At 46.9% G+C, this 24,987-nt stretch overlaps 1 protein-coding gene across 2 annotated transcripts in view; it reads left to right on the forward strand.

The window, feature by feature from the left end:
• The window catches only part of frmpd3 (FERM and PDZ domain containing 3), a 485,785-nt gene that overhangs the window by 371,716 nt on the left and 89,082 nt on the right, over positions 1–24,987 (forward strand). For both annotated transcript variants that reach the window (XM_085997856.1, XM_085997864.1), the window contains 2 exons: positions 336–455; positions 15,498–15,634. In XM_085997856.1, coding sequence (XP_085853982.1) covers positions 336–455; positions 15,498–15,634 — 257 coding nt within the window. The remainder of the gene's footprint in view (positions 1–335; positions 456–15,497; positions 15,635–24,987) is intronic.

The raw sequence follows: 24,987 nt of genomic DNA on the forward strand, positions 1-24,987 counted from the left end.
CCATTGTGGCAGTGTTGAAAGAGCAGTATGTAACCCATTGAATCATTGAATCTTCTCCAAATATCTATTCTAATTTTACAGCCAAAATTTAACATGAATGTTATTAAACACCTGCAGAGCATAAACTGGCCAAACTGATGATGTCTTATGTAAAATATGCTTTTCAAAGTTTGATGTATTTATTAGTAATTGTTTTAAGTTGCCATTTTATGAATTGGCAAACTTTCCTTTCATTAAACAGTGTGAATTGCCTTTGCTTGACTTTAACATTTTTAATGAGACTCAGATGTGCTTATTCTGTATTCAGTTTGTGTTTCGAATCTCCTTTCTTCTAGGTTGTGCAGCGTAGTCACTTTAACACCATGAAATGCATCCTCAGAATCACTTTCTTTCCAAAGGACCCAGTGGACCTTCTGAGAAGAGACCCTGTGGCATTTGACTACCTGTATGCTCAGGTGAGCTCAGTAGGGGAGTGGCACATGTGCAGAGCTTTTGGGGAGGAGGTATGAACTGAAGTGAAGACCACAGAACATGCATTGAGAGCATAAGAAAGCTTGGGTTGAGAAAAATCCATGTGGCTCATCAAATTTAGTCCTTCTACAAACCATATCTATTATGGACTATACCCAGCCCATTTAATCTCCTGAAGAATGCTTTCTACAGTTTCCACCTGTCCCCTAAAGATAAATAGGACAAGATTCCTGAAAATCTAATTTTACATCATTTCACATGCGTAGGAAAGGAAAAATAGGAAAGTAATAAAAAACAGATCAGAAAGAGTGAAAAACAGGAAAAAATGGGGTGATGTAGCAGTATTAATAAAGAGTTTTATCACAGCACTAGAATTGAAAGATGTTCTAGGGTGTTGCGCTAAGACAGAATCATATGGATAAAAGTAAGGAATAGGAAGGGAAGTGATGCAATTCTTACAGTTGCCTTACAGGTCACCAAATGGAGATGAGAGAGAGGGGAACATTCGTAAAGCATTCAGCGAGATATGTAAGAACAACAGGGCTATAATAGTGCGGGATTTTAGCTATCACAAGACAATCATCGGCCGTGATTTGCTGTCAAGGCTAATGGCGCTTGCTGTTATTTATGCGCAAATGGTACAGCAACTTCAAGTGAGGGCAGATGTGCAGTTAAAAATCCAAAAGTTTCTGTCCGCCGTTAGCTACATGAAAACAGCATCTCGCTGTCTGGCTCATCATTGAAATGCATTGAATGGTGTAAAGTTGCTGTATTTGCGCAATAGATACAAAATAAACTCGCCACAAAAAGTTAGGGCAGACCTCAAGTGCCACAAAGAGCCTGTCTTGGAGCAATTTAAGATCCGTGCATATTTAATTAAGCCTGGATTAGCTGTCAGAGATTCTTTTAACTGTGCAAAATGTTAATTACAGCCAAAGAACCTCTCTGGCACTGAAAATTAACTATTACAAGTGTGGAGTCTCATTCCTTCAGATTTTAATTGTTGTTGGAGATTTTAAAAAATTAAAATTAAAAAAAATATTTTTACTCTTTCTTTCAGTCTCCTTTTTCTCTCTTTCTTAATTCAATCTTTCATTCCCTCTCTTTATTTCTGTTTCTGTACCTGGTTTGATATTGAATTCACCCACTCTAATTTAGACTTCCTTCTTAGTCCTTACGCTGTTAATTTCACAATCCTTCAATCTGATTGTTTAAGGAGATACGCAATTGCTTGCCCTGTTCACTCAGGCCTCAGATGCCTGGTTTCCCTTGCTGCGACGCTATCGGCTCACACTTTCAGCCACTTGCGGTGCAAAATATCATTAAACAGGAAAGGGCAAGTCTAACTAACAGCGGATGCCATTCTTTGCCCTGCTACAACGAATTATGGCCCAAAGTATTTGGTCAAAAGGGGAAATATTCAGGGAATATATCGAGGTATCGTTCCTAGATCACTGGCCTCAATTTTAACTCTCCCCCTCACCCCCGACGGCAGGAAAGGGTTGGATGAGGAGTTAAAATGGCAGAAACGCCAATCCCGCCCCCAACCCATCGCATTCCTGGCCACCAGAATATTAAACAGTGACGAGTATCGGGGCCGACGGACCTCCCTCTAAGGAAAGGTGGGAGGCTCATGAATATATGGAAATTGGGCTCCTATGACGCAATTAGGACCCCGACTGGTGCAGCACAGGAAACACGGAGGTCAGGAACATCACTAGGGGAACCCTGGTTCGACTGGATCAGCCCTGTTCAGTTTACTGGATGTAAAGGGGCCACAATGAGAATAGTGCTGCAACAGTTGTCTTTCACTGCATTACAGGCTGTGAATTTGTAGTCAGTGTTGTGTTTTTTTCAGAATTTAACAACTTCTTTGTAAAAACTCGGAAGAGGTCAGTGAGGAAGTTGAACACCAAAACAATATGCACAATGCCCTGGCCACCATATACACCATACTGGATGAGTGGCTGGGCAAGATGGGGCGATCATCTCTTGGATGAATACTTCCAATTCAGATGGGTAGCTCCATCTCTAGCATGGCTGATGTGCCAGACCAACCATGTTGACCAGAGAGGGAATGGTACCAACATGGCATCTGCAATGATAATCCTGTGACCCAAGGACCAAGCAACATGGGGGAATAGCCCAGATTACTCAGTTTAGTGCTATTTCTAATACAGGGTCAGTCATCCAAGTAACTAATATCCTACATTACAACAGTGACGACACTTCATCAGAACATAAGAATTAGGAGCAGGAGTAAGCCATACAGACCCTCAAGCCTGCTCAGCCATTCAATAAAGATCATGGCTAATCTTCAACATCAACCCCACTTTCCCGCCTGATCCCCATATCCCTTGATTCCCCTAGAGTCCAAAAATCTACCTATCTCAGCCTTGAATATACTCAATGATTCAGCATCCACAGCCCTTTGGGGTAGAGAATTCCAAAGATTCACAATCCTCTGAGTGAATAAATTCCTCCTCATCTCAGTCTTAAATGGCCGACCCCTTATCCTGAAACTATGACCCTTAGTTCTAGACTCTCCAGCCAGGGGAAACAACCTCTCAGCATCTACGCTGTCAGTCCCTTTCAGAATCTTGTATGTTTCAATGAGATCACCTCACATTCTTCTAAACTCCAGAGAGTATAGGCTCAATCTATCCTCCTAGGACAACCATCTCATTCCAGGAATCAATTGCACTGCCTCTAAGGCAAGTCTATCCTTCCTCAGGTAAGGAGACCAAAACTGTGCACAGTACCCTAGGTGTGGTCTCACCAAAGCCCTGTACAGTTGTAGCAAGACTTCCTTACTCTTGTACTCCAATCCCCTTGCAATAAAAGCCAATATGCCATTTGCCTTCCTAATTGCTTGCTGTACCTACATGCTAACTCTCTGTGTTTCCTGTACGAGGACACCTAAATCTCTCTGAACACCAACATTTAATAGTTTCTCACCATTTAAAAAATACTCTGTTTTTCTATTCTTCCTACCAAAGTGAATAACCTCACATTTCCCCCACATTATACTCCAGCTGCCATCTTATTGCCCACTCACTTAACCTGTCTATATCCCTTTGCAGGTTCTTTGTGTCCTCCTCGCAGCTTACTTTCCCACCTAGCTTTGTATCGTCAGCAAACTTGGATACGTTACACTCCTTCCTTTCATCTAAGTCACGAATATAAATTGAGGTCCAAGCAATGATCCTTGAGGCACCCCATTAGTTACAGCCTGCCAACCTGAAAAATTACTTCATTGACTGTGAAGCACTTTAGGACGTCCTGAGGTTGTGAAAGGTGCTATATAAATGCAAGTCTTTCTTTCTTCTTTCTAATTGCTCAGGGCAGGACAGTCTTGAGAAAAGAATGTAGTCAGCTCTGAGGCAATACCCTTGATTCTATACATGAAGACTGATCACTAGCAGCCATCTTCTTCTTTCCTATGGTAGTAGCAAAGCAAATCAAATGTCAATAGTGAAGCTGGATATCCAGGCCAAAGCTTCTGGTGTAACAGCGTGGATATCTTGTAGACTGCCTGCGAATTTCCTCTGAGGGCAGTGCTCAATGATGTGCTCCAGGGTCTAATTAGGAGCTCCTCAGTTGCATGATGGGGATGCTTTAATCTCCCATCTATGGAGAAGGTGGCAGCATCTACCACGACCAGTTATGAGGCGGTTGATGGTTGTCCACCATTTGTGAGGAAGGTTTGATCCTTTAGGTTGTACTGTGGGGTCCTCTATAAGTAATCCATTCTGTATGTCACAGTTCTTCCAAGCATTTTGCCATCGGTCATTAAGGCTGAGGGGAGATCGCGGAAGGTTTTCGGCGACAGTCTAAAATGACCTTCTAGATTTGAGACGGGTTGGTGGTAGGTTGTTCAAGTTGGCCTGGATTGGTATATCTTTGCTGGTGTAGCGGTTGTATTCTCTGGAGACTGCATATTCGCGGTGTAGGTGTGGTGGTGTGATGTTTGCAAGCACGGGCAGCCAAGGTGTTGGTGTTGATAAAAGCATACCAGTGATAATTCTCATAGTAGAGTTCAGCTGAACATTAACGGATTTGACATGCGGATTCGATAGCCATGCCGAAGAGCAGTACTCTGCTGCAGAGTACACCAGGGCAAGTCCAGCTGTACAGAGGGTTTGAGCGTCTGCTCCCCATCTGGATCTGGTAAGTTTCTGGATCAAGTTGACCCTACTCTTTAGTTTCTTCCCAAGGTTCTGAAGATGTTGTCTATATGACAGGGTGCGATCTAGCGTGACTCCTAAATAGGAGGGTTTTTTGGCATGGTTTACTTCTGCGCCGCAAAAGGAGACTTTCAAAGCTTGGTTTGCATGATGGGTGTTGAGGTGGAATGTCGAGGTGATGGTCTTTTGTAGGTTTGGCCGAAGTCGACATCGGCGGAAGCAGGCCTCTATCCTCTGTAAATTACTGGTCAGGGTCTCCTCAGTGATGGACAGATTCATGTTTTGTGTGGCCAAGGCAATGTCATCAGCGTATACAAACTTGTGGGACTCTGTTTCGGGCAAGTCCCTGGTGTAAACGTTGAATAACATGGGTGCCAGGGCAGAACCCTGTGGGAGTCCATTGTTCAATGTCCCTTATCTGCTCTTCTGGGTGCCAGAGTACACACGGAAATGTCGGTTGCTAAGCATAGAGTTGCAAAGATGGATCATTGTTCTGCAGGGTAAAATGGTGGAGAGTTTGAAAAGCAGTTTATGCTTCCATACTGTGTCATACGCCGCGGAGGGGTTCACGAGTGCTATGGCTTGAGCTGGCACTGGAAGCCTGCTTCGATGTGCGTTGTTAAAGCTACCACTTGGTTGCAGCAGTTACGGCCACTCCGGAAGCCTGCTTGTTCCTTCGGAATGGTTGGCTCGATGATGGGGGCTAGTCTCTGGTGTAGTAGCCTCGCCAGCACTTTATAACAAGTACAAAGTAAGGAGATCAGGCAATAGCTGGAGGCTTCACAAGCATTCTTCCCCTGCTATAGGAGGGCAATTATTTTAGTCTCCCTCCAAATAGGTGGAATTTTACCAGTTGCCAGTACCTCAGAGAAGAAGGAGGTCAACCATCTCTTCATTTTGGGCCCCAGTGCTTTTATGAATCCTGGGTAAACACCATCTGGACCAGCAGCTTTTCCAGATTTGGTTGTCGACAGGGCAGTGTTTAGTTCGTCCAAGGTGAATGGATCAGACATAGTTGACGACCTTGGTGCCGCCATCAAGTTTGTCAAAAGCTGCCGCTTCACCTGGCATCGGAATTCTTTGTCCACCAGAGCCTTTGATGTTTGTATCAAGTGGGATGCAATGGCCTTCGCTCTGATGGTCATCCTGTGTTTATAGGCGGGGTTTGCCCCGCCAAGTTGACGGAGCAGGGCCCATGTTTTCCTGCTGGAGTGAGTTAAGTTAGTCGTCTCCACAAGGCTCCTCCACCTTTCACGTCTCGCCAAGTTCAAGGACTCCAGCATTGCAGTGGCTGTGGCTGGGTTCTTGTTCAGTGAATTCTCCTGGTAGAGAGCCTCACTTTCTACCATCCAACAAGGAATATATGTCTTTCTAAACCCCCGACTGATCACTGGCAACCATAAACAGATGCTCACCAGCAGTGGCCTAAATAGGGGACATCAGGCATAGGATGTTGGAATGCAAGCCAGAAACCTGTATTTCATATCAGAACAGTGCATGATAATATGTCAAGTTCCCCCTTCAAAGGTAGTGAGTCCTACACAATGGCTGTCTGAAGCTTTCGTTCCTTTACTGCTACATTATCAAGGAATACACCTGATCCCTCCACAATGCCATGTGAACTAGCTGAAGTTCCCAAGTTGGACAAGCCAGCTTCCGCTAGTATAGGAGCAGAGAAGGCACAACTATGGGCAGGTAGAGACTTTCCACCAGTAATTTATAATTACACAGATTTCAGCCCTGACTGGATGCAGCCTCCCTTGAAGAGGTGTACTGACACTTTTAATAATGGCCAGGACTCCCACTGGAGATTGCATCATGCGGATAGGCACAAAGCCCAACCAATATCGGGCCTCAGGCCTCATTTACATCAGATCATTGAGCCCCAGGCAGCTCGCTGACGAAAACCATTTGAATTTCAGCCCACTGCCAGCGACGCAGATGGGTCTTGCAAGAGGGGGGAGGGGAGTCAGGAGGAGTGGGGTTGACTGGGAGAGGGAGCAACCAGAGGAGGGGGCAACCAGGTGCGGGGTGACCAGGAGGGGTCGGGTAGCGATCAGGAAGGGGTTGGGGTGAGCAATGGTCGGCAGCAGCCCACGGTTATAATGTGGATCTGGGAGGAGCACTCCTGCACCTCCCATTTCCACATTCAAGTAAGTATTTTTGAAAATTTACCTTTTTGGTGGTTCCTTTAAAGGCCACATGTAGACCTGGTTTTCCTGAACACAGTCAGTACAGGTAAGGGAGGCATCAAATAGGCTCCTTATCTGCATATGCAAATTGACTAACGCCTGTTTCAGATACGGGCCATGGCCCCTCTTTTGAAGCCTATATCGATATGGCGGCAGGCACACTTCCGGCTCAGAATGTGCGCACACACACTGCCCACCATATTGCATGCTTTGGCTCACATTTTACACCTGTAAAACGGGCACAGCGTCATTGTATTTCTAGGGCATTGTGAATTAGTCTGCACCATGTCAAAATCTTATTTGCAAAGGAGAACCATGCACAAATCTAGTGGCAAAGGACTGCTAGCATCAGGCCCCTCAGTAGGCATGAGGCAGAATCTCTGTAACTGCTGGTTAGACACACCGAGGAGCCTATGGGAGATGGAGAAGCTGTAAGGTTTCATTTGGTAATGGGGTAGAGCACTTACACAACTGTGAGTTTTTGTAGTCAACAGACATTCTGATGACTTGAAAGGCCTTTTCTTATTGCTCAGTTACATCCCCTGATTCACAAGTCAGAAAGTACCTTCATCACTGGATGAATGACAGAGCACTAGTGATGTGGGAGGAGCTGGGAATGATGAGGAAACAGCCGTCTGTCCCCGAAGGGAGCAGAACTGCTGCTCTGAGCTGAGGAGCACAAGATCTCAGGAACCTGGTTTTTAAAAGACCTATAATTCAGGAGCATAAATCTCATGGAGACAGTGAAGAGAGTCTTCTCTCGTGTGGTGCAGATGGTGGGAAATTTGGAGGAGTCCACAACCCACGTCTGCAATACAGTGCAGGTGATATGGCATGATGTGAGGAACAGCTGGTGGCTGTGGCACCGCAGGAGATCAATTCACAAGCAACATGACACTGGAAGCAGGTCCTTCAAGGACATCAGCTTCACTGAGATGATTGCCACCTCAGTCTTCGAGAGCTCCATCGGTACAATTCTAGCCGCAAATCTCACTGCCTCCTGAGACTTACTGTAAGAGGTAGGATCACACGTTTTACTCACAAGGGATAGTCATGATGATAGGAAGTAGTAGCAGTACAGCACAATGAAGGGACATGTACATTTCTCACAATTCAGTGTGTTGGTATATTCCTTCCAGGGATGCTTCCTGTTATCCCTATCTGGTAATTAATGTTTGTAACTGTCCTCTCCCAGTGAGGATATTGTAGGTAATACAGATTGGCTGAATGGTTACGTGAGAGCAAGGCAAGGGATCATGAAGCACTTTATTGTGTCATGCAAATGAAGGACAATCTTTTTATTGGAAGAAGTTGATGGTAGTCTCCTGCCTGATGGCACGTGATGCTGGCAGCGAGACGTCCAGGCCCACCTCTGCTCGTGGCATTCTTTGTTGTGAGCAGGGGATTGGTCTCCAGCACCTCTCCCTCTTCACCTTCCTTGCTTGGAAAGCCCACTACCTTTGTAATGGCTAAATTATGGATGATGCAGTAAACCATTACAATTCTGGAAACGCTTGGGAGGAAAAATTCAGTTGTTTGTGCCTCCTGTTAGTGCCTTAAGAGGGCACTAATGGGGCGCAAAGCAACTAGCGCCCATGCGCGGCGATGTTTGTGCCGCTCACAAAATTAACTAGACATTTTGCGGCGGCGCTAAACACTACCGCCACGATCTCCTGCGCCGGCAGATCGTAATGTCAGTCAAGTGTGCAACGCCCCGGCAGCGCCCCGGACCGGATATTGGGTGGCGCCCCCTGCCTTACCACCTGCCGCTAGCAACGACAGGTTGAGGGGAACGTTTTGCAGTCAGAAAGGGACTGGGGGAGCGCTATTTAAAGGCGACCACTTCCTGCCTTTTTTTTTTTGGTGACATTTTTGCACCACGCATTCTGAGAGAGAGAGAGAGAGAGAGACTTCTGGAGAGATTCGACACTGTGTGAAGGAGTTTTGGGTACTGAGCAGCACTTTGCAGGTTCATTTTGATTTGCCCTTCCTTGCTTCGCCAGCGCTCTGAGGTAGCGCCTCACTTCTCGACCTTTGCGCCTTAAGACAGCCTGATTTAGTGCTCCAATCACCTCCAGGGGCGATAAAAGCCAAGTTTGCCGTTGGAGGTGATAATTAGCGCCAGGCGCTAAACTTTGCGATACTGAATTTTTCCCCCTTGCTGTACTATACTACAGGACTCCCTCTGACCTGTCCAGGGGCTAGAAATGGGACTTCAGCATCCCGGTGATCTGTTCCACATGATCCTGGTAATGCCCAAGGACCCATTGAACATTTTTTCAGTCTCTGTACTTGGATTCTAAAGCCAATGCTGTAACAGGTACCCAGGTATCCTATCACCCACCCTGTCACATTGCTGTAATTGAGCACTGCAGGTAACCTGGAGTGCCTCAGAATAAATGCATTTTGGCTACTCCACGAGCTGTGTGTAATGAGATGCATAATGATGTGGCTTGCATCACTCATTATCTGGATATTTAGGGAATGAAACCCTCCCTGTTATGAAGTTGATGAGGCTTAGAGGTGGGGTCTTTATAGCCTCATGGGTGACATGAATGGCATCCCACACTTGAGGGAATAAAATCACTGAGAAGAAGTTGAAGGCTCTCTTGGTAAATTCTCAAACAATTACACAAAGTACCTTCAAATTAATGGAAGTGGTCCCAGCCAATACAGCACTGCAGAATTGCACTCCTGTGTGACCTTTCACCTTCCTGATCTCTTCTCATCTACCATACAGACTCAGCACCACCACCTTTATAGTGACAATAGTTTTCTGGGGTGATAAGTGGGTGTAAATGCAAAAAAATCTGGAGGGGATTTGGCCACATCCTCCTGCTTCATTTAAGTACAGCTGGGCACACTTCCAGCAGGCAGATCAGGGACACAGCGGGGTCACGGGAAGGAAATGGTGGTGGTCATTTTTGGGGTTGAGTTTTGGTGGAGAGCCTCTCTGCCCCATTTAACTTGCAAGACCACCTCTACACTGCCTGAAAGTGGGTGGTGTTTGAAGGAAAATCCAGGCTAAAAGTCAGCAGTTCATATCTAAGATTAGAACAGAAAATGTTGACAAACCACAGTAGATTGGCCAGTCAAGAGAATCAAGGGCACTATTTCCCTTGCTATTCCTTAACTCAATCCATGTTACGTGTGCCCTAGAACATCCTTATACTCTAGTGATGTGATAGAATCCTTTATTAATAGTGCCGCCCCACCCCTCTTTTTCTCCCTCCTATCAGAGTGTTGCTGTTACTTCGAGCAATGCCAGCCATTGCATACTGTAGGTAGAAATTCCTGTTCTTGCAGGAATTCCCACCCATAGTATGCAGTGGTTGGGATCACATCCATTAGCAGCAGGATTTATGAAGGAGTATTGTTAAGGGAGAGGTCTTGGTCTGCATTTATTTTTGGCAGCAAATTCTGACACGTGGACCAGGCCCCTAAAACAGTGACAGTCAGCGTGAAACCAAGATGGTTGACCTATATGGCTTTCTGGTCTGTATGGTCACATTTATTTGCTTAAATATTGGTATGGGGAAGGTGCTTACTCGCTCTTGTGACCCCTTGGCTGTATGTGATAACAAAGGTACTGTAGAGGCAGCTTTACAAAGAGAAGCGATGCTTTCACTTTAATGTATCACACTTCAGTGGCTATCGAGACTGTATGAGAGATGCATTTACAAGTTATCTGTTCATGCTCCATTGAACTGGGCTCCTGCACTCAGAATATCTTGGTAGCACATTCTAAATTTGTGCGTATCCGCGACTCTTCGGACGCCCTCCGCCACTTTAAGTTTCCAGTTTCCTGGCCCCAACCGCTTCCTTTTCACCATGGACATACAATCCCTCTACACCTCCATCACCCACCAGGATGGCCTGAGGGCGCTCCGCTTCTTCCTTGAACAGAGGCCCATCCAGTCCCCATGCACCACCACCCTCCTCCGCCTGGCTGAACTTGTTCTCACATTGAACAACTTCTCCTTTAACTCCACTCATTTCCTCCAAATCAAAGGTGTTGCTATGGGTACCCGCATGGGTCCTAGCTATGCCTGCCTTTTCGTGGGCTATGTGGAACAATCTTTGTTCCAGTCCTACTCAGGTCCCCTCCCTCACCTCTTTTTCCGATACATTGATGACTGTATCGGTGCCGTTTCCTGCTCTCGCCCCGAACTAGACAATTTCATTCACTTTGCTTCCAATTTCCACCCTTCCCTCACCTTCACATGGTCCATCTCTGACTCTTCCCTTCCCTTCCTCAACTTCTCCGTCTCCATCTCTGGGGATAGATTATCGACCAATATTCACTACAAGCCCACTGACTCCCACAGCTACCTGGACTACACTTCCTCCCACCCCGCCTCCTGTAAGGACTCTATTCCATTCTCCCAGTTTCTCCGTCTCCGCCGTATCTGCTCCGACGATGCCACCTTCCACACCAGTGCTTCCGACATGTCTTCCTTTTTCCGCAGCCGAGGATTCCCCTCTACCGTGGTCGACATGGCCCTTGACCGTGTCCGTTCTATCTCCCGCACTTCTGCCCTCACACCTGCCCATCCCTCCCGGAACCACGATAAGGTTCCCCTTGTCCTCACCTTTCACCCCACCAGCCTCCACATTCAACGGATCATCCTCCGCCATTTCCGCTACCTCCAAAGTGATCCCACCACCAAACACATCTTCCCCTCCCCTCCCTTTTCAGCATTCCGTAGGGACCGCTCCCTCCGAGACACCCTAGTCCACTCCTCTATCACCCCCAGCACCCCTTCCCCTTCGCCTGGCACCTTCCCGTGCAAGCGCAGGAGATGTAACACCTGCCCCTATACCTCCCCCCTTCCCACTGTCCAGGGCCCCAAACACCCCTTCCAGGTGAAACAGCGATTTACTTGTACTTCTTGCAATCTAGTATACTGTATTCGCTGCTCACAATGTGGTCTCCTCTACATTGGGGAGACCAAATGCAGATTGGGTGACCGCTTTGCGGAACACCTCCGTTCAGTCCGTAAGGGTGACCCCGAGCTTCCAGTCGCCTGTCATTTTAATTCACCGCTCCATTCCCACTCGGACCTCACCGTCCTTGGCCTCTTGTATTGTTCCACGGAAGCTCAACGTAAACTCGAGGAACAGCAACTCATCTTCCGACTAGGCACTTTGCAGCCTTCCGGACTCAATATCGAGTTCAACAATTTCAGATCATAACCTCGGCCCCTATTACTTTTTTACTTATAATTTTTTCCACCCCTTTGTTTTAGGTCGTCCTTTCCCCCCCCCCACCCCCCTTTCCTTTTGTTTCTCTCACCTGGCAGCTGTCTCTTACCTGCCAGTACACTTCACACCTAATCTCAGCTGCCTTTTGTCTCCACGGGCCTATTACCATCTCGCCTGGCTTCGAATACCTTTTATTGTCTCTTTTGTTCGATCACAGCCTTGCCTTCGATCTATTTTATTTTCTTTCCAGTTTTGAAGAAGGGTTTCAACCCGAAACGTCAACTCAAATTTCTCTCCACGGATGTTGCCTGACCTGCTGAGTTTTTCCAGCATTTTCTGTTGTTATTTCTAAATTTGTGAATGATCAGTGCATTTCCTGCCACACTTAGCTCCTACATTGTGGTAACTACCTTCTCAGCCTACATAGATGTAGCACCGTCCCTAAAATGACGCATCTCTTCCAGGTCTGAACAATCAACCTCGTACAATAATAAGTATTTCCAGGAGATCCGTCTACATTTGCAGCATACCACGTTTAATTCTTGAGTTTACTACCAGTTAATTGATATCTTTGAGTGATATAGTAGATGTCTCTGATGAAAATGAAAATCTTTATCCTTTTTTAGGCACATCTCTCTTGAAATTTTCTAGAAATTATGCTGTGTGATATTAGCATATGAACATGTTGATTTTGAGTTGTTTGCTATCTTAATGGATGCATTAACACATATAAAATAAATGGGACTAAAATTTCTTTAGAATCATAGAAAGTTACAGCACAGAAGGAGTCCATTTCGGCCCATTGTGTCCACGCTGGCCAATAAAGTGCTATCCAGCCTAATCCCACTTCCCAGCTCTTGGTCCGTAGCCCTACAGGTTACAGCATCCTAAGTGCACATCCAAGTACTTTTTGAATGTGGTTAGGGTTCCTGCCTCTACCACCCTTTCAGGTAGTGAGTTCCAGAGCCCCACAACCCTCTGGGTGAAGACATTTCCCCTCAAATCCCCTCTAAACCTTCCAGCAATTACTTTAAATCTGTGCCCCCTGGTTTTTGACCCCACTGCTAAGGGAAATAGGTCCTTTCTATCCACTTTATCTAGGCCCCACATATTTTTATACACCTCAATAAGGTCTCCCCTCAGCCTCCTCTGTTCCAAGGAAAACAAACCCAGCCTATCCAGTCTTTCCTCATAGCTAAGATTCTCTACTCCCGGCAACATCTTTGTAAATCTCCTCTGTACCCTCTCTAGTGCAATCACATCTTTCCTGTAATGTGGTGACCAGAACTGCACGCAGTACTCTAGCTGAGGCCTAACTAGTGTTTTATACAGTTGAAGCATAACCCCCCTGCTCTTGTATTCTATGCCACGACTAATAAAGGCAAGCATTCTGTATGCCTTCTTAACCATCTTATCTACCTGGCCTGCTACCTTCAGGGATCTGTGGACATGCACTCCAAGGTCCCTTTGTTCCTCTACACTACTCAGTGTCCTACCATTTAATGTGTATTCCCTTTCCTTGTTAACCCTCCCCAAATGCATTACCTCACATTTCTCCGGATTGAATTCCATTTGCCACTGTTCTGCCCACCTGACCAATTTATTGATATCTTCCTACAGTCTACAACTTCCTTCTTCAGTATCAACCACACAGCCGATTTTAGTATCATCTGCAAACTTCTTAATCATACCCCCTATATTCAAGTCTAGATCATTGATATATACCACAAAAAGCAAGGGACCTAGTACTGAGCCCTGCGGAACCCCACTGGAAACAGCCTTCCAGTCACAAAAACACCCATCAGCCATTACCCTCTGCTTCCTGCCTCCGAACTAGTTTTGAATCCAACTTGGCACTTTGCCCTGGATCCCATGGGCTTTTAACTTCGTGACCAGTCTGCCATGTGGAACCTTATCAAAAGCCTTGCTAAAGTCCATATACACTATATCAAATGCACTACCCTCATCTACCCTCCTTGTTACCGCCTCAAAAAATTCAATCAAGTTTGTCAGACACGACCTTCCCTTAACAAATCCATGCTGACTATCCTTGATTAATCCGTGTGTTTCTAAATGAAGATTTATCCTGTCCTTCAGAATTCTTTCCAATAATTTTCCCACCACCGAGGTTAGGCTGACTGGCCTGTAATTCCCTGTAATAACGTTTTGCAGATAATGTTTACATTTGTAGTTGAGCATAAACGGTTAGCTTGCTGCTGTCCCCCATGCAATGCTAGTACATAAAACTTCCCAACTTACTCTGTAGAAACGCACAGTAATTATTTCCTATCCAAAATGGTTTTCAGACCCAAAGTCATTCATTCATGATCTGCACTGTGCTAAAAAAAATTGTATTCCGCCGCGCACCCCACCACCGCGCCCCCCCCCCCCCCCGCCCGCCACCTTTTTCTCTCCGTATGGTAGTGATTCATGCTGAGATACAGTTCCATAGATAGTGCCATCCTATTGGCATTCCAACAAGTGGCAGTCTTCATCTGTGACCCTAGATAATGGGACCTAGAAATTCAAGCATGCCAGAAACTGGCACGCAGGGGATGATCTCTGTGCCTGAATGGATAGGCCCAAGGTGTACATAATACTGGGTGTCGGGCTTCATTGTCACCGAACCGGCAAGCTGCGGACAATTAATTGTCATCCCCAGACAGCTCGCTGGAGAAGACGACTCGAAGATCGTGTTGCATCATCGCTGGCAGGCAGCCCTTAGGTAGAACATTAAAGAGGACCGAGAAGGGGGGGGCGGTCCAGGAAAGGGGCATCAGAAGTGATTGGGAGAGGGTCACTGTACAATTAAGGAAAGCAGGGTAACCATGCAATATATAGCAGTATATCTGGTGTCAACAACACCAAATATACCAACACATGAGAACATCAACCTGCCAATAGAGATGATATCAGGTGATTGGTATCATTATGATCTTTCTTCAATGGTTGAGTGGAAAAATACACCATCCGATGTGGTACTAGGCCTTGCAAGCCAGGAAGGTCCCAAGTTCAAACTCTGTTCTGTGGTGAGTTAGGCAACTTCAAATGGGGCAGCGGTATAGCTTGCTATGGTTCACCTCAGTGTCTCCAGGCTCGTGATCAGAAAATTAGCTAGAGTTCCTGCTCCTATTTGCTATCCATTGACTCCTGCTAGGAAGTGCGTGTGTGTGCGTGTCCAGTGAGGATAGGATTTAAGTGCCCTTCCCCCTGCCCTCCCCTCCTTTGGTCAAGTAGCCTGGCAACACTCACCAGCTGGGTTCACAACTGAAAAATGCTCAATTGAGAAAGGTACCAGAAGGCAACCATACCCAGCAAGAATCAACGTCTTCATGAGAGACTAGAAAATTGGAAGCATAAAAAAATGTATGGATCCACAGAGCTCTTCTCTGTTTCTAATATTTACTGGATAACTTCAAAAGTTGTTGCTTTCCTTCTGTAGAGCTGCAGCGACGTGATGAAAGAACGGTTCAGTGGTGATCTCGCAGATGATATAATGCTGCAACTGACTGCGCTGCACATCTACATCACGGTCTCCAGTGCAAGGACCAATCAGAAAATCACCCTCAAGAATGTTGAGTAAGTGATCTGCTCTCCAGTAAGCAATTACTGGAACATAATTCACTCAGCATGGGGCAACTGAGGATTCTGACAAGACAGATCCTTTAGGCTAAGTTTACTCTGCAAAATTTGATTTTTTCATAGTTTTTGCTTTTATCATGGTGAAGATGTCCAATACCTTACAATAAAATCTTCTAGAATTCCAAGGAAACAGAATATTCAGCAGGAATAAAGGCATAAAAGACTAATTAAATCCTGATATATTTATGCCCTTCTTCGCAAAGCTACAAAGACTGAAACTGGAAGATATAAGGGGAAAAATTAGTTAGCGACCATTTTGGGTTGCTAACATCGCCTGGGCGATAAATTTAGAGCCCGGCGAGAAATAGTGCCCGGCGATCACTAAATTCAGTTTTAGCGCCCCAAGAGGGAGGTGGAGCGCTAATTCAAGCACTCCACTTCCTTCTTGGAGCACTAACCCCAAATATCGCAGCACAGACCCCGCATTAAAAGACGCAACGGGCCGCGACAAGTAATTCAGCCGATTTTTTTTTTTTTCCCCCACTCGCCACCTCCCCTTTACTTACCGCCCCGCGAGCCACCTGCCGCTCCATTCCCACCCCTTGAATCGGTCGCTGTCATCATCTGGCACAGATTCAGGGGGCGCGGCCAATTTTGTGGTGGGGCGAAAACGGGGCGCTGTGCACAGTGATGACGTCGCCATCGTAGGGGGACGCTACCGGTTACCGCCGCCACTAAACTCTCGCTGAATTTAGCGGGAGTTGTTAGCGGCGCCATGCCCGGGCAAAAGTCATTTGCGTCCTGTTAACGCCCCCCGGAGGCGCTAACGGGAGGCGCAAATGCACCAAATTCCTAGCCCATAGTATTGCTAGTAATCAGAGTGGTCCTGTTTTTCCAAGAGAAGCCAAGCAAAGGAGCCCCACAGTCAGACTATATCTGGGTGAAGGAATCCCCAGAACCTAAGGGAAGCCAGATGAGGGAGCGCACAGTCTGAGGGTACCTGATTAAAGATGTCCCTGCAACCCGAAGGAAGTCAGGTGAGGAAGTGGAGCCTGGAGTGAAAGACCACAGTTTGAGGGAAAATGGGTAAGGTAATGCGTAGCCTAAAAGAAAGCATATGAGGGAACCAGCAGCTTCTGTGTTAGAAAGAAACTAGGAGAGATAGTGTATAGCTGGAAAAACTGATCCATGGAATCTCTGGTCAAGGCAACCTGTCCGAAGCAGCCGTGGACAAAGAAATGAGACGTTTAGCTGAGATCTTGTACTTAAGATAGTAAATCTGACCTGTAGGAATTATTAGCAAGAGGGGCAGGTGGGTAGACCACATAGACAATCAGCATTTTGAGAATGTTATTCACTTGTCTGGGTTCAGGAGCAAAAATCAGCCCTACTCCCAGGAACCCCTCTGTGCCACTTGTAACTGCTCCTCTCAAAGCTGCTTTCGGCCCCGCCCCTCCATACCAGTCCCGGCTCCTACCTGCTGCTGCTCTAGATGATTGGACACTGGCACGCTATGGGCAGGATTTCTGACATCGTTTTATGAAATCAGGAATTCCCACTCACACTGTTCAATTCCTCAAAGTAGCAGCAGGTAGAAACCAGGAGTGGCACTAAGGCAAAAGGGAAAGAGAACATAAGCATGAAACAAGAGGAAGCGGAAAGAAACATGGCAGCATGAAACGCAGGAGAGGGTAGGAGAATGATTCCTGCATGAACTGAGGGGAAGGGGAAAACAGTGCTGGTTTGAATGGGGGATAGGGAGGGAAGCACCAGCATGAATTGAGGGACAGGGACCAAACTACATGCCAACCACGTAGATGGGCAGTGTCCTGCTTGGAAAAAAAGAAAATCCACTCCCAGTTCCCTCTCAGCAACACTCTTGGCTCCCCCTTCTGTGCCAACCCCACTTCTACCTCCTCAATGTCATGTGAAGAGCAGTGTGAGCTGAAGGATGGGAGAGGAGAAGAAGAGTGCCTCTGTGTCACTGTAGCAATTGTGTAAGCAAATTTAAAAACAATTTAACAATTAGATTTAGTACAGAGTGTGCTAATAAATATCCACAATAGCCCTCAATTTGTCCACAAGAAGTTATGGATAATCCGCACAATTTTGAGAAAAGAAACAAGAAGGTTGTTTACAGAACTAGTAACTTATTCTAATGCGACACTTCAGGCAACCTAACATAAACTGGGAAAACCCAAGTGGTTTAGAAACAGAGTTGGTAAATATAGTGCATAACAGCTTCTTAACGCAATACATCAAGGAAGGCACGAAAGACGATGCTCATCTTGATTATGTATTCATTAATGACCTGGAAAATATTGACAATATGGAAGTCGTAACAGCCCTGAGTGACCACGCCTACAGAATGATACAGTGTAAAATGTTCTGAGAGTCAGAAATACCTAAGACCAGGAGCAATCAGGAAATTTGTCCCTGAAATGTGCTTGAAATTGCACTGGTTAGGTTAAAGTTCAAGTTTCCGATAAAAAATCATTTGTATAATCACAAATGTAAAATCTACCATGAACGAGCACAATTTCAATTAAAAAGTATTCCTCGATGTATTTAAGAGTGGTAACCTGGTGCAGTTTCATTAATACAGCTGAAAATGGGATTATTACCAAAAATAAACATTTTTAATAAGTGTGTTCAGTCCCCCACCTGTGAGTAACCTGATTTAAAGGGCCCGATTTTCAGCTTGTGTGGGAAATGGTCGGGTTTTCCCGAACGTGGGGTTTCTGACACACACAAAAATGTGTCAGCCAGCTCCACGCAATTTTCCCTCAAGTGGCCAATTAATTCCCAGCATGTGGGCAGCCTTGCTAATTGTCCAATTCGTGTCAGAAAGCCCCACAGTATGATGTCATCATTCGCGGTGCTTTCAAAGTGTCCAGCAAGCTTCTCCACCTCTGCAGGCTTCTCAACCACTCTTGCACAATGGCACAGGAGCCTGCACCAGCTGTTGCCAGCGGCAGAGGCCGAGCTGCGGCCAAATTCAACGAGATGTCATTACAGACCTTGGTGGATGGGGTAAGGGCCCACAGGGAGGTCCTCTACCCTCACTCAGGGAGGAAGAGGCCTCCCAAAGAGTCCACGGCTGCCTGGATGGAGGTGGCAGCAGAGGTAAACTCTCTGGGTGTCACCCGTCGCACCTGGCTGCAGTAAAGGAAGCGCTTCCATGACCTTCACCGCACAGGGAAAGCAAGTATGAAGTTTCCATCACCCTCAACCTGATCCCCATTGCCTTTCCCCAACAGCACTCAGCTTCAGCAATCTCTTCTTCCACATCCCACTTCACAGTCACACCCATGCACCCTTACCCATTCCACCTCTCTCTATGCTCACATTCACATAACTATTCGACCATCCAGTCTTGTAAATAGTTTTAATGCCATCATTTTCCTGTACATAAAAAATCTGGTGCCAGCTGCTGCAGTTTTGGCATCTGTCATTTGGCAAATGGGGATGTCACATAGAGGTCTTAGGATAACTTGCAGATGACTGCAAGCTGGTCAAAGTTGTTGGAAAGTGCAGGCATGGGCCACTGTCCATGGTCAATTCAGAAGCAGTGAGGCTGCAGTTTGATGTTCCAGGCTACGCAAATCTGCCCAGGATGAGTGCGTTCCTTGCATTCCACCCAGCAATGTTCTCGTGCACTGGTGCCGCTGGTTGGCGGGCCTCTGCAGGATGCTCGTTTCTGTCCTCCTCCTCTTCCTCCTCAGCATCATCCTCATCCGAGGCGGCTCTGTGAGGAGCCTCTTGGTCCTGCGGAATCAGCAAGCCACGATGCTGTGCCATGTTGTGAAGCACACAGCATACCACAACGATTTTGGAGACCCTGGCTGATGAGTACTGTAGGGCTCCACCTGATCTATCGAGGCATCTGAAGCGCATCTTCAGCAATCCGATGGTTTGCTCGATAATGCATCTGGTGGTAATGTGGCTGGAGTTGTATCGCTCCTCAGCTTCGCTGGCTGGTCTCCTCAACAGCGTCATTAGCCAAGAGCACAGGGCATATCCCTTGTCTCCAAGTAGCCATCCTTGAAGTTCATTTGGCGGACTGAATAGCGGAGGCACAGTAGACTGGCACAGTATGAAGGAGTCATGGCAGCTGCCAGGGAACCTGGCACAAACATGCAAAATCACCTTCTTGTGGTCACACACCAGCTGAACGTTAAGGGAGTGGAAGCCCTTGCGGTTGACAAAAATACCTGGATTGCGGTGGGGTGCCCTAAGGGCCACATGTGTGCAGTCAATGACGCCCTGCACTCTTGGAAAGTCTGCCAGCTGAGCGAATCCACACGCTCGCGTCCTCACACTTGCGTGATCTCTGGTGAAATGGATATGATTGTGCGCGATGGCAAAGAGGGCATCGGTTACCTGCATGATGCATGTGTGTGCGGCAGCCTGGGAGATGCCGCTGATGTCTGCTGCTGATCCCTGGAAGGAGCCTGAGGCATAAAAGTTGAGTGCGGTGGTGACTTTGATGGCCACTGGTAAGTAGTGTGGACCTGTTGCTCTGGGCTCCAGGTCTTGCCGCAGCATTGCGCAGATGTCAGTCACAACCTCTCGCGAAAGTCGGAGCCGCCTCTGGCACTGCTGCTCAGTCATGTTGAGGTAGCTGACCCTGTGTCTGTACACCCTGTTTGGGGGGTATTTCCTGCGCCGACGGCCTTCCATGCGCTGACCCCTTCTGGCCTGTGCTGCCTCAGGTGGGTGAGCCGCAGCCTGCCACTGCTGCTGGTGATGCTGTTGCTGGAGTTGCTCCAGCCTCCTCTGCTGTTGGAGATCCTCTAATGCCAGGAAGGGAAGGTACCAAAGGCCTCCCATGCTTCTGGCAGATGCCTCCATTGAGGAGGCGCTGAGTTAGGGTGGTGAGAGGGGCTTCCCAGGAGCTCACACTGGAGAAGTGTGTGAGGCCCGACGGCTGGCAGAAAATCGGGGCCAAAATCACTGAAAATGACTTAAAAAAAACTATTCTGAACCATTTAATAGTTTCATTGGTGTACACTAGTCAGTTTCTTAGTAACTTAAATGTTTTTGATATGAAAAACTTTTAAAAGGTACCTACTAGTGCCTGCGCACCTAATAAAGTGGGCGCACTTTGAAGAGCCTTCCCGAACTAGCGCAATCGGTGGAGCCTCGTAATTTTGAACTGGGGGCGTGGCCAGTTTGTGGGCGGGGCCTGATCCGGGCGAATTGAATCTTAAAGCAGTGTAAAAGATGGCGGAAAACACGAATGGAAGTGGTTTGGGACATAATTCACTTGCGTTTAAAATTCCTTGATTTTTTGCGCTGGTTCGGCCAATTCCGCCTCGACTTCGCTGGTATTACTGGTGGAAACTGTAGTGTATGTACCTTTAAGGGGAGAAATACTTTTTACAGCTCCTGTATACTGTAGTACCGGCAGTGACCACACCTGTACACAACCCTGAGTAGGGATCTGTACAGTTAGTTTTAGAGTAACCCTCATCCAGTAAACACCTGTTGATTGTTCTCTGCAGTCTCTTGTCTAGTTATTGAAGGACACACAACATCAAGATACACGGATTTAACATTGGCGATGAGCAGATTCGAACCTACCTGCAACTCTGTAGAAGAAGGCCGATTCCAGAAGCACGGGCGTCGACCATCCAAAGGAGACTCCAGCGAAACGGGCTGGCAACAGGTACGGCGCAGATCCTTCCCGCACAGCGGCAGCTAGAGCCAACCGACGGCACAGGAAAAGGCCGAGCAGCGTCGACGGGAGCAGAGAGAGGGTAGAGTGCACAGGGCGCAGCCGGTGTTCAGGACTGAGCGGCGTCGACGGGAAAAGAGAGAGGGTAGAGCGCACAGGGCGCAGCCGCTGTTCAGGACCGAGTGGCGTCAACGCGAGAAGAGAGAGGGTAGAGCGCACAGGGCGCAGCCGCTGTTCAGGACCGAGCGGCGTCAACGAGAGAGAGAGGCGGTGTTCAGGGGGCAAGAAAGGAAAGCGCGGGAGATGCCATTTTCAGCCGCAGCGGAGAAGAAGGGAGAGCGCGGGAGACGCCATTTTGAGCCGCAGCAGAGAAGAAGGGAGAGTGCAGGAGACGCCATTTTGAGCCAGTCTAACCACACCCAGGGATGCTGAAGAGTGGCAGTGTCACAGCGTTCGACAATGAAGTCGAAGATTGGACGACATATGTTGAACGCATAGAAGTGTACTGCAAGGCGAATTAAGTGCCAGATGACAGGAAAGCGCTGGTATTGTTGAATTCAATGGGTGCAAAAACGTATGGCTTACTGCGAAACCTAGTAACCCCAGAGAAGCCAGTGGAAAAGGATTTTGAAAACATAGTGTCAATCCTACAGGACCACTTAGACCCCACACCGCTGCTGATAGCAGAAAGATTTAAGTTTCACAAAAGGAACCAGCATAAAGATGAAAGTAATGCTGAGTTTTTAACGGAACTGCACAAGCTATCGAAACACTGCCAGTTTGGAACGGGACTAGCAGATACTTTAAGGGACAAGTTTAAGTGTGGGCTTCAAAGTGAAGGAACACAGAAACGGCTTCTATCAGAAAAGGATCTTACGCTGGACAAGGCTTTCAGCATGGCAGTATCACACAAAGCAGCAGCACGGGGCGTGGCAGAGATACAACGGAGACCGCAAGAATATGGCACAAATGAAATGTCATATGGAACAGTGAAGTGCTATCGCTGCGGCAGAACAACACACGACCATAAGGATTGCTGGTTCAAGGACCAAGTGTGCAGACAGTGTGGAAAAGTAGGACACATAGCAAGAGTCTGCAGGTCGGAAAAGAAAACCAGCAGCAAGAAATCCCCACAGGAGAAGTACAAGAAGGTACATAAGGTGACGGAGAGTAGTGCAGACGAACAGAAAAGTGATACAGACTCTGGAAGCAAGGAGCTGGGTTGTCTGAAACTACATAATGTGATCAAAATGGTGGATCACCAAACTATCTGGGTCACGCTCAAGATAGCCGGAGTCCAAGTGAAAATGGAATTGGACACAGGATCAGCCCTAACAGTCATAAACCGAAGGGACTACAAGTGGCTATTCTCACATATACCCTTGAGAGATACAGAGATTGTCTTGAAGACGTACACAGGGCAAAAAGTCTACCCCAAAGGAGAAATAAGGGTGAACGTTATATATAACGGCAAGGAAACACCGAAAATGGACCTATATGTATTGCCAGATGGAGGACCACCACTACTAGGACGTGAATGGATCCGGAAGATACAGCTAGATTGGCATTCCATACAAGCACTGACTGTAGATGCCAAAAAGGATGACGACGTCACACCTGGACTGTAGTGTCCGAGTATAAATAATACACGGACTGCAGGAGAGCAATAATAACAGGTATTTACTGAACAGGGGGTAACTTAAGACTGAAATACAGAAGCCTGCTATGGCTTTACATAGAAACATAGAAACATAGAGATAGGAACAGGAGTAGGCCATTCGGCCCTTCGAGCCTGCTCCGCCATTCAATGAGATCATGGCTGATCTTCATCTGAGATCTTAGCTGATCTTACCAGTTCAGTACCCCGTCCCCGCCTTTTCTCCGTAACCCTTAATCCCCTTAGCCTTCAGAAATATATCCAATTCTCTCTTGAAAATATTTATTGAATTAGCCTTCACAGCCCTCTGTGGCAGGGAATTCCACAGGCTCACCACTCTTTGAGTGAAGAAATTCTTCCTCATCTCTGTTTTAAATGATTTGCCCGCTATTTTTAGACTGTGGCCCCTGGTTCTGTGCTCCCCTGCCATTGGAAACATTCTCTCTGAATTCAGCCTGTCCAGGCCTGCCATAATTTTATATGTTTCGATGAGATCCCCTCTCAATCTTCTAAACTCCAGTGAGTACAAGCCCAAACTATTCAATCTCTCCTCGTAGGTCATTCCCGCCATTCCAGGTATCAGCCTGGTGAATCGCCGCTGCACTCTTTCCATGGCAAGAACATCCTTCCGCAGATGGGGCGACCAAAACTGTACACAATACTCCAGATGCGGTCTCACCAGCACCTTGTACAGCTGTAGTAAGGTATCCCTATTCCTATACTCGAACCCCCTTGATATGAAGGCCAACATACCATTTGCCTTCTTAATCGCCTGTTGCACCTGCATGCTCTCCTTCAGTGACTGGTGCACAAGAACACCCAGGTCCCTCTGCACTTCCCCATCTCCCAATCTATTGCCATTTAGATAATAATCTACCCTCCTGTTTTTACCCCCAAAGTGGATAACCTCGCATTTATCCACATTATAGTGCATCTGCCACGTATCCGCCCATTCCCCCAACCTGTCCAAATCGCACTGTAGCCTCCTGACATCCTCATCAGAGCCCACCCCTCCTCCTAGTTTAGTGTCGTCAGCGAATTTGGAAATATTGCATCCAATTCCCTGATCCAGATCATTTATATATATTGTGAACAGCTGGGGTCCCAGGACAGATCCTTGTGGCACCCCGCTGGTCACTGCCTGCCACTCCGAAAACGAGCCGTTTATTCCAACTCTCTGTTTTCTATCCGCCAGCCAGTTCTCTATCCACGTTAATACTTTGCCCCCAATCCCATGAGCCTTAATTTTGCATGATAGTCTTTTGTGTGGAACCTTATCGAAGGCTTTCTGGAAGTCAAGGTACACCACATCCACTGGCTCTCCCCCATCTATTTTACCAGTTACTTCCTCAAAAAATTCCAGCAGATTAGTCAAACACGATTTACCCTTTGTAAATCCATGTTGACTCTGTCCGATCCTTTCCCCATTTGTCAAGTGCTCCGCTATTTTATCCTTAATAATGGACTCTAGCATTTTGCCCACAACCGATGTAAGGCTTACTGGTCTATAATTCCCTGCTTTCTCTCTACCCCCCTTTTTAAATATTGGGGTAACATTAGCTACCCTCCAATCCACGGGTACTGTTCCCGAGTCAATGGAGTTCCGGAAGATGATCCTTAGAGCATCTGCTATCTCCAGGGCCACCTCCTTAAGTACCCTAGGATGTAGTTTATCAGGCCCCGGGGATTTGTCGGCCTTCAGTCCCCTCAACTTACCCAACACCATATCCCTAGAGATACTAATTTCTGTCAGCTCCTCCCTCTCATTAGTCCCTATGTTTGCAGGGGCGGTCACTGCCGGTACTGCAGTATAGAATCAGTTCTTCTCTTAAAGGTACATACACAACAATTCCTCCCCTTTTAGATAAACGGTACATAACATTCATTTAACAGCTAAATAATAACTAATTACAATTACAATTTTCTCTGTACTATATACATCAACTGAAATAATCATTTATAAATTCAGTCTTTGAGGAGGCTTCCTGATCCTGACTGGATAGCGCCTTTCTC

The sequence above is a fragment of the Somniosus microcephalus genome, chromosome 1, assembly GCF_052327205.1.
Source record: "Somniosus microcephalus isolate GS21.2 chromosome 1, FLI_Smic_1.0, whole genome shotgun sequence".
Lineage (NCBI taxonomy): Eukaryota > Metazoa > Chordata > Chondrichthyes > Squaliformes > Somniosidae > Somniosus > Somniosus microcephalus.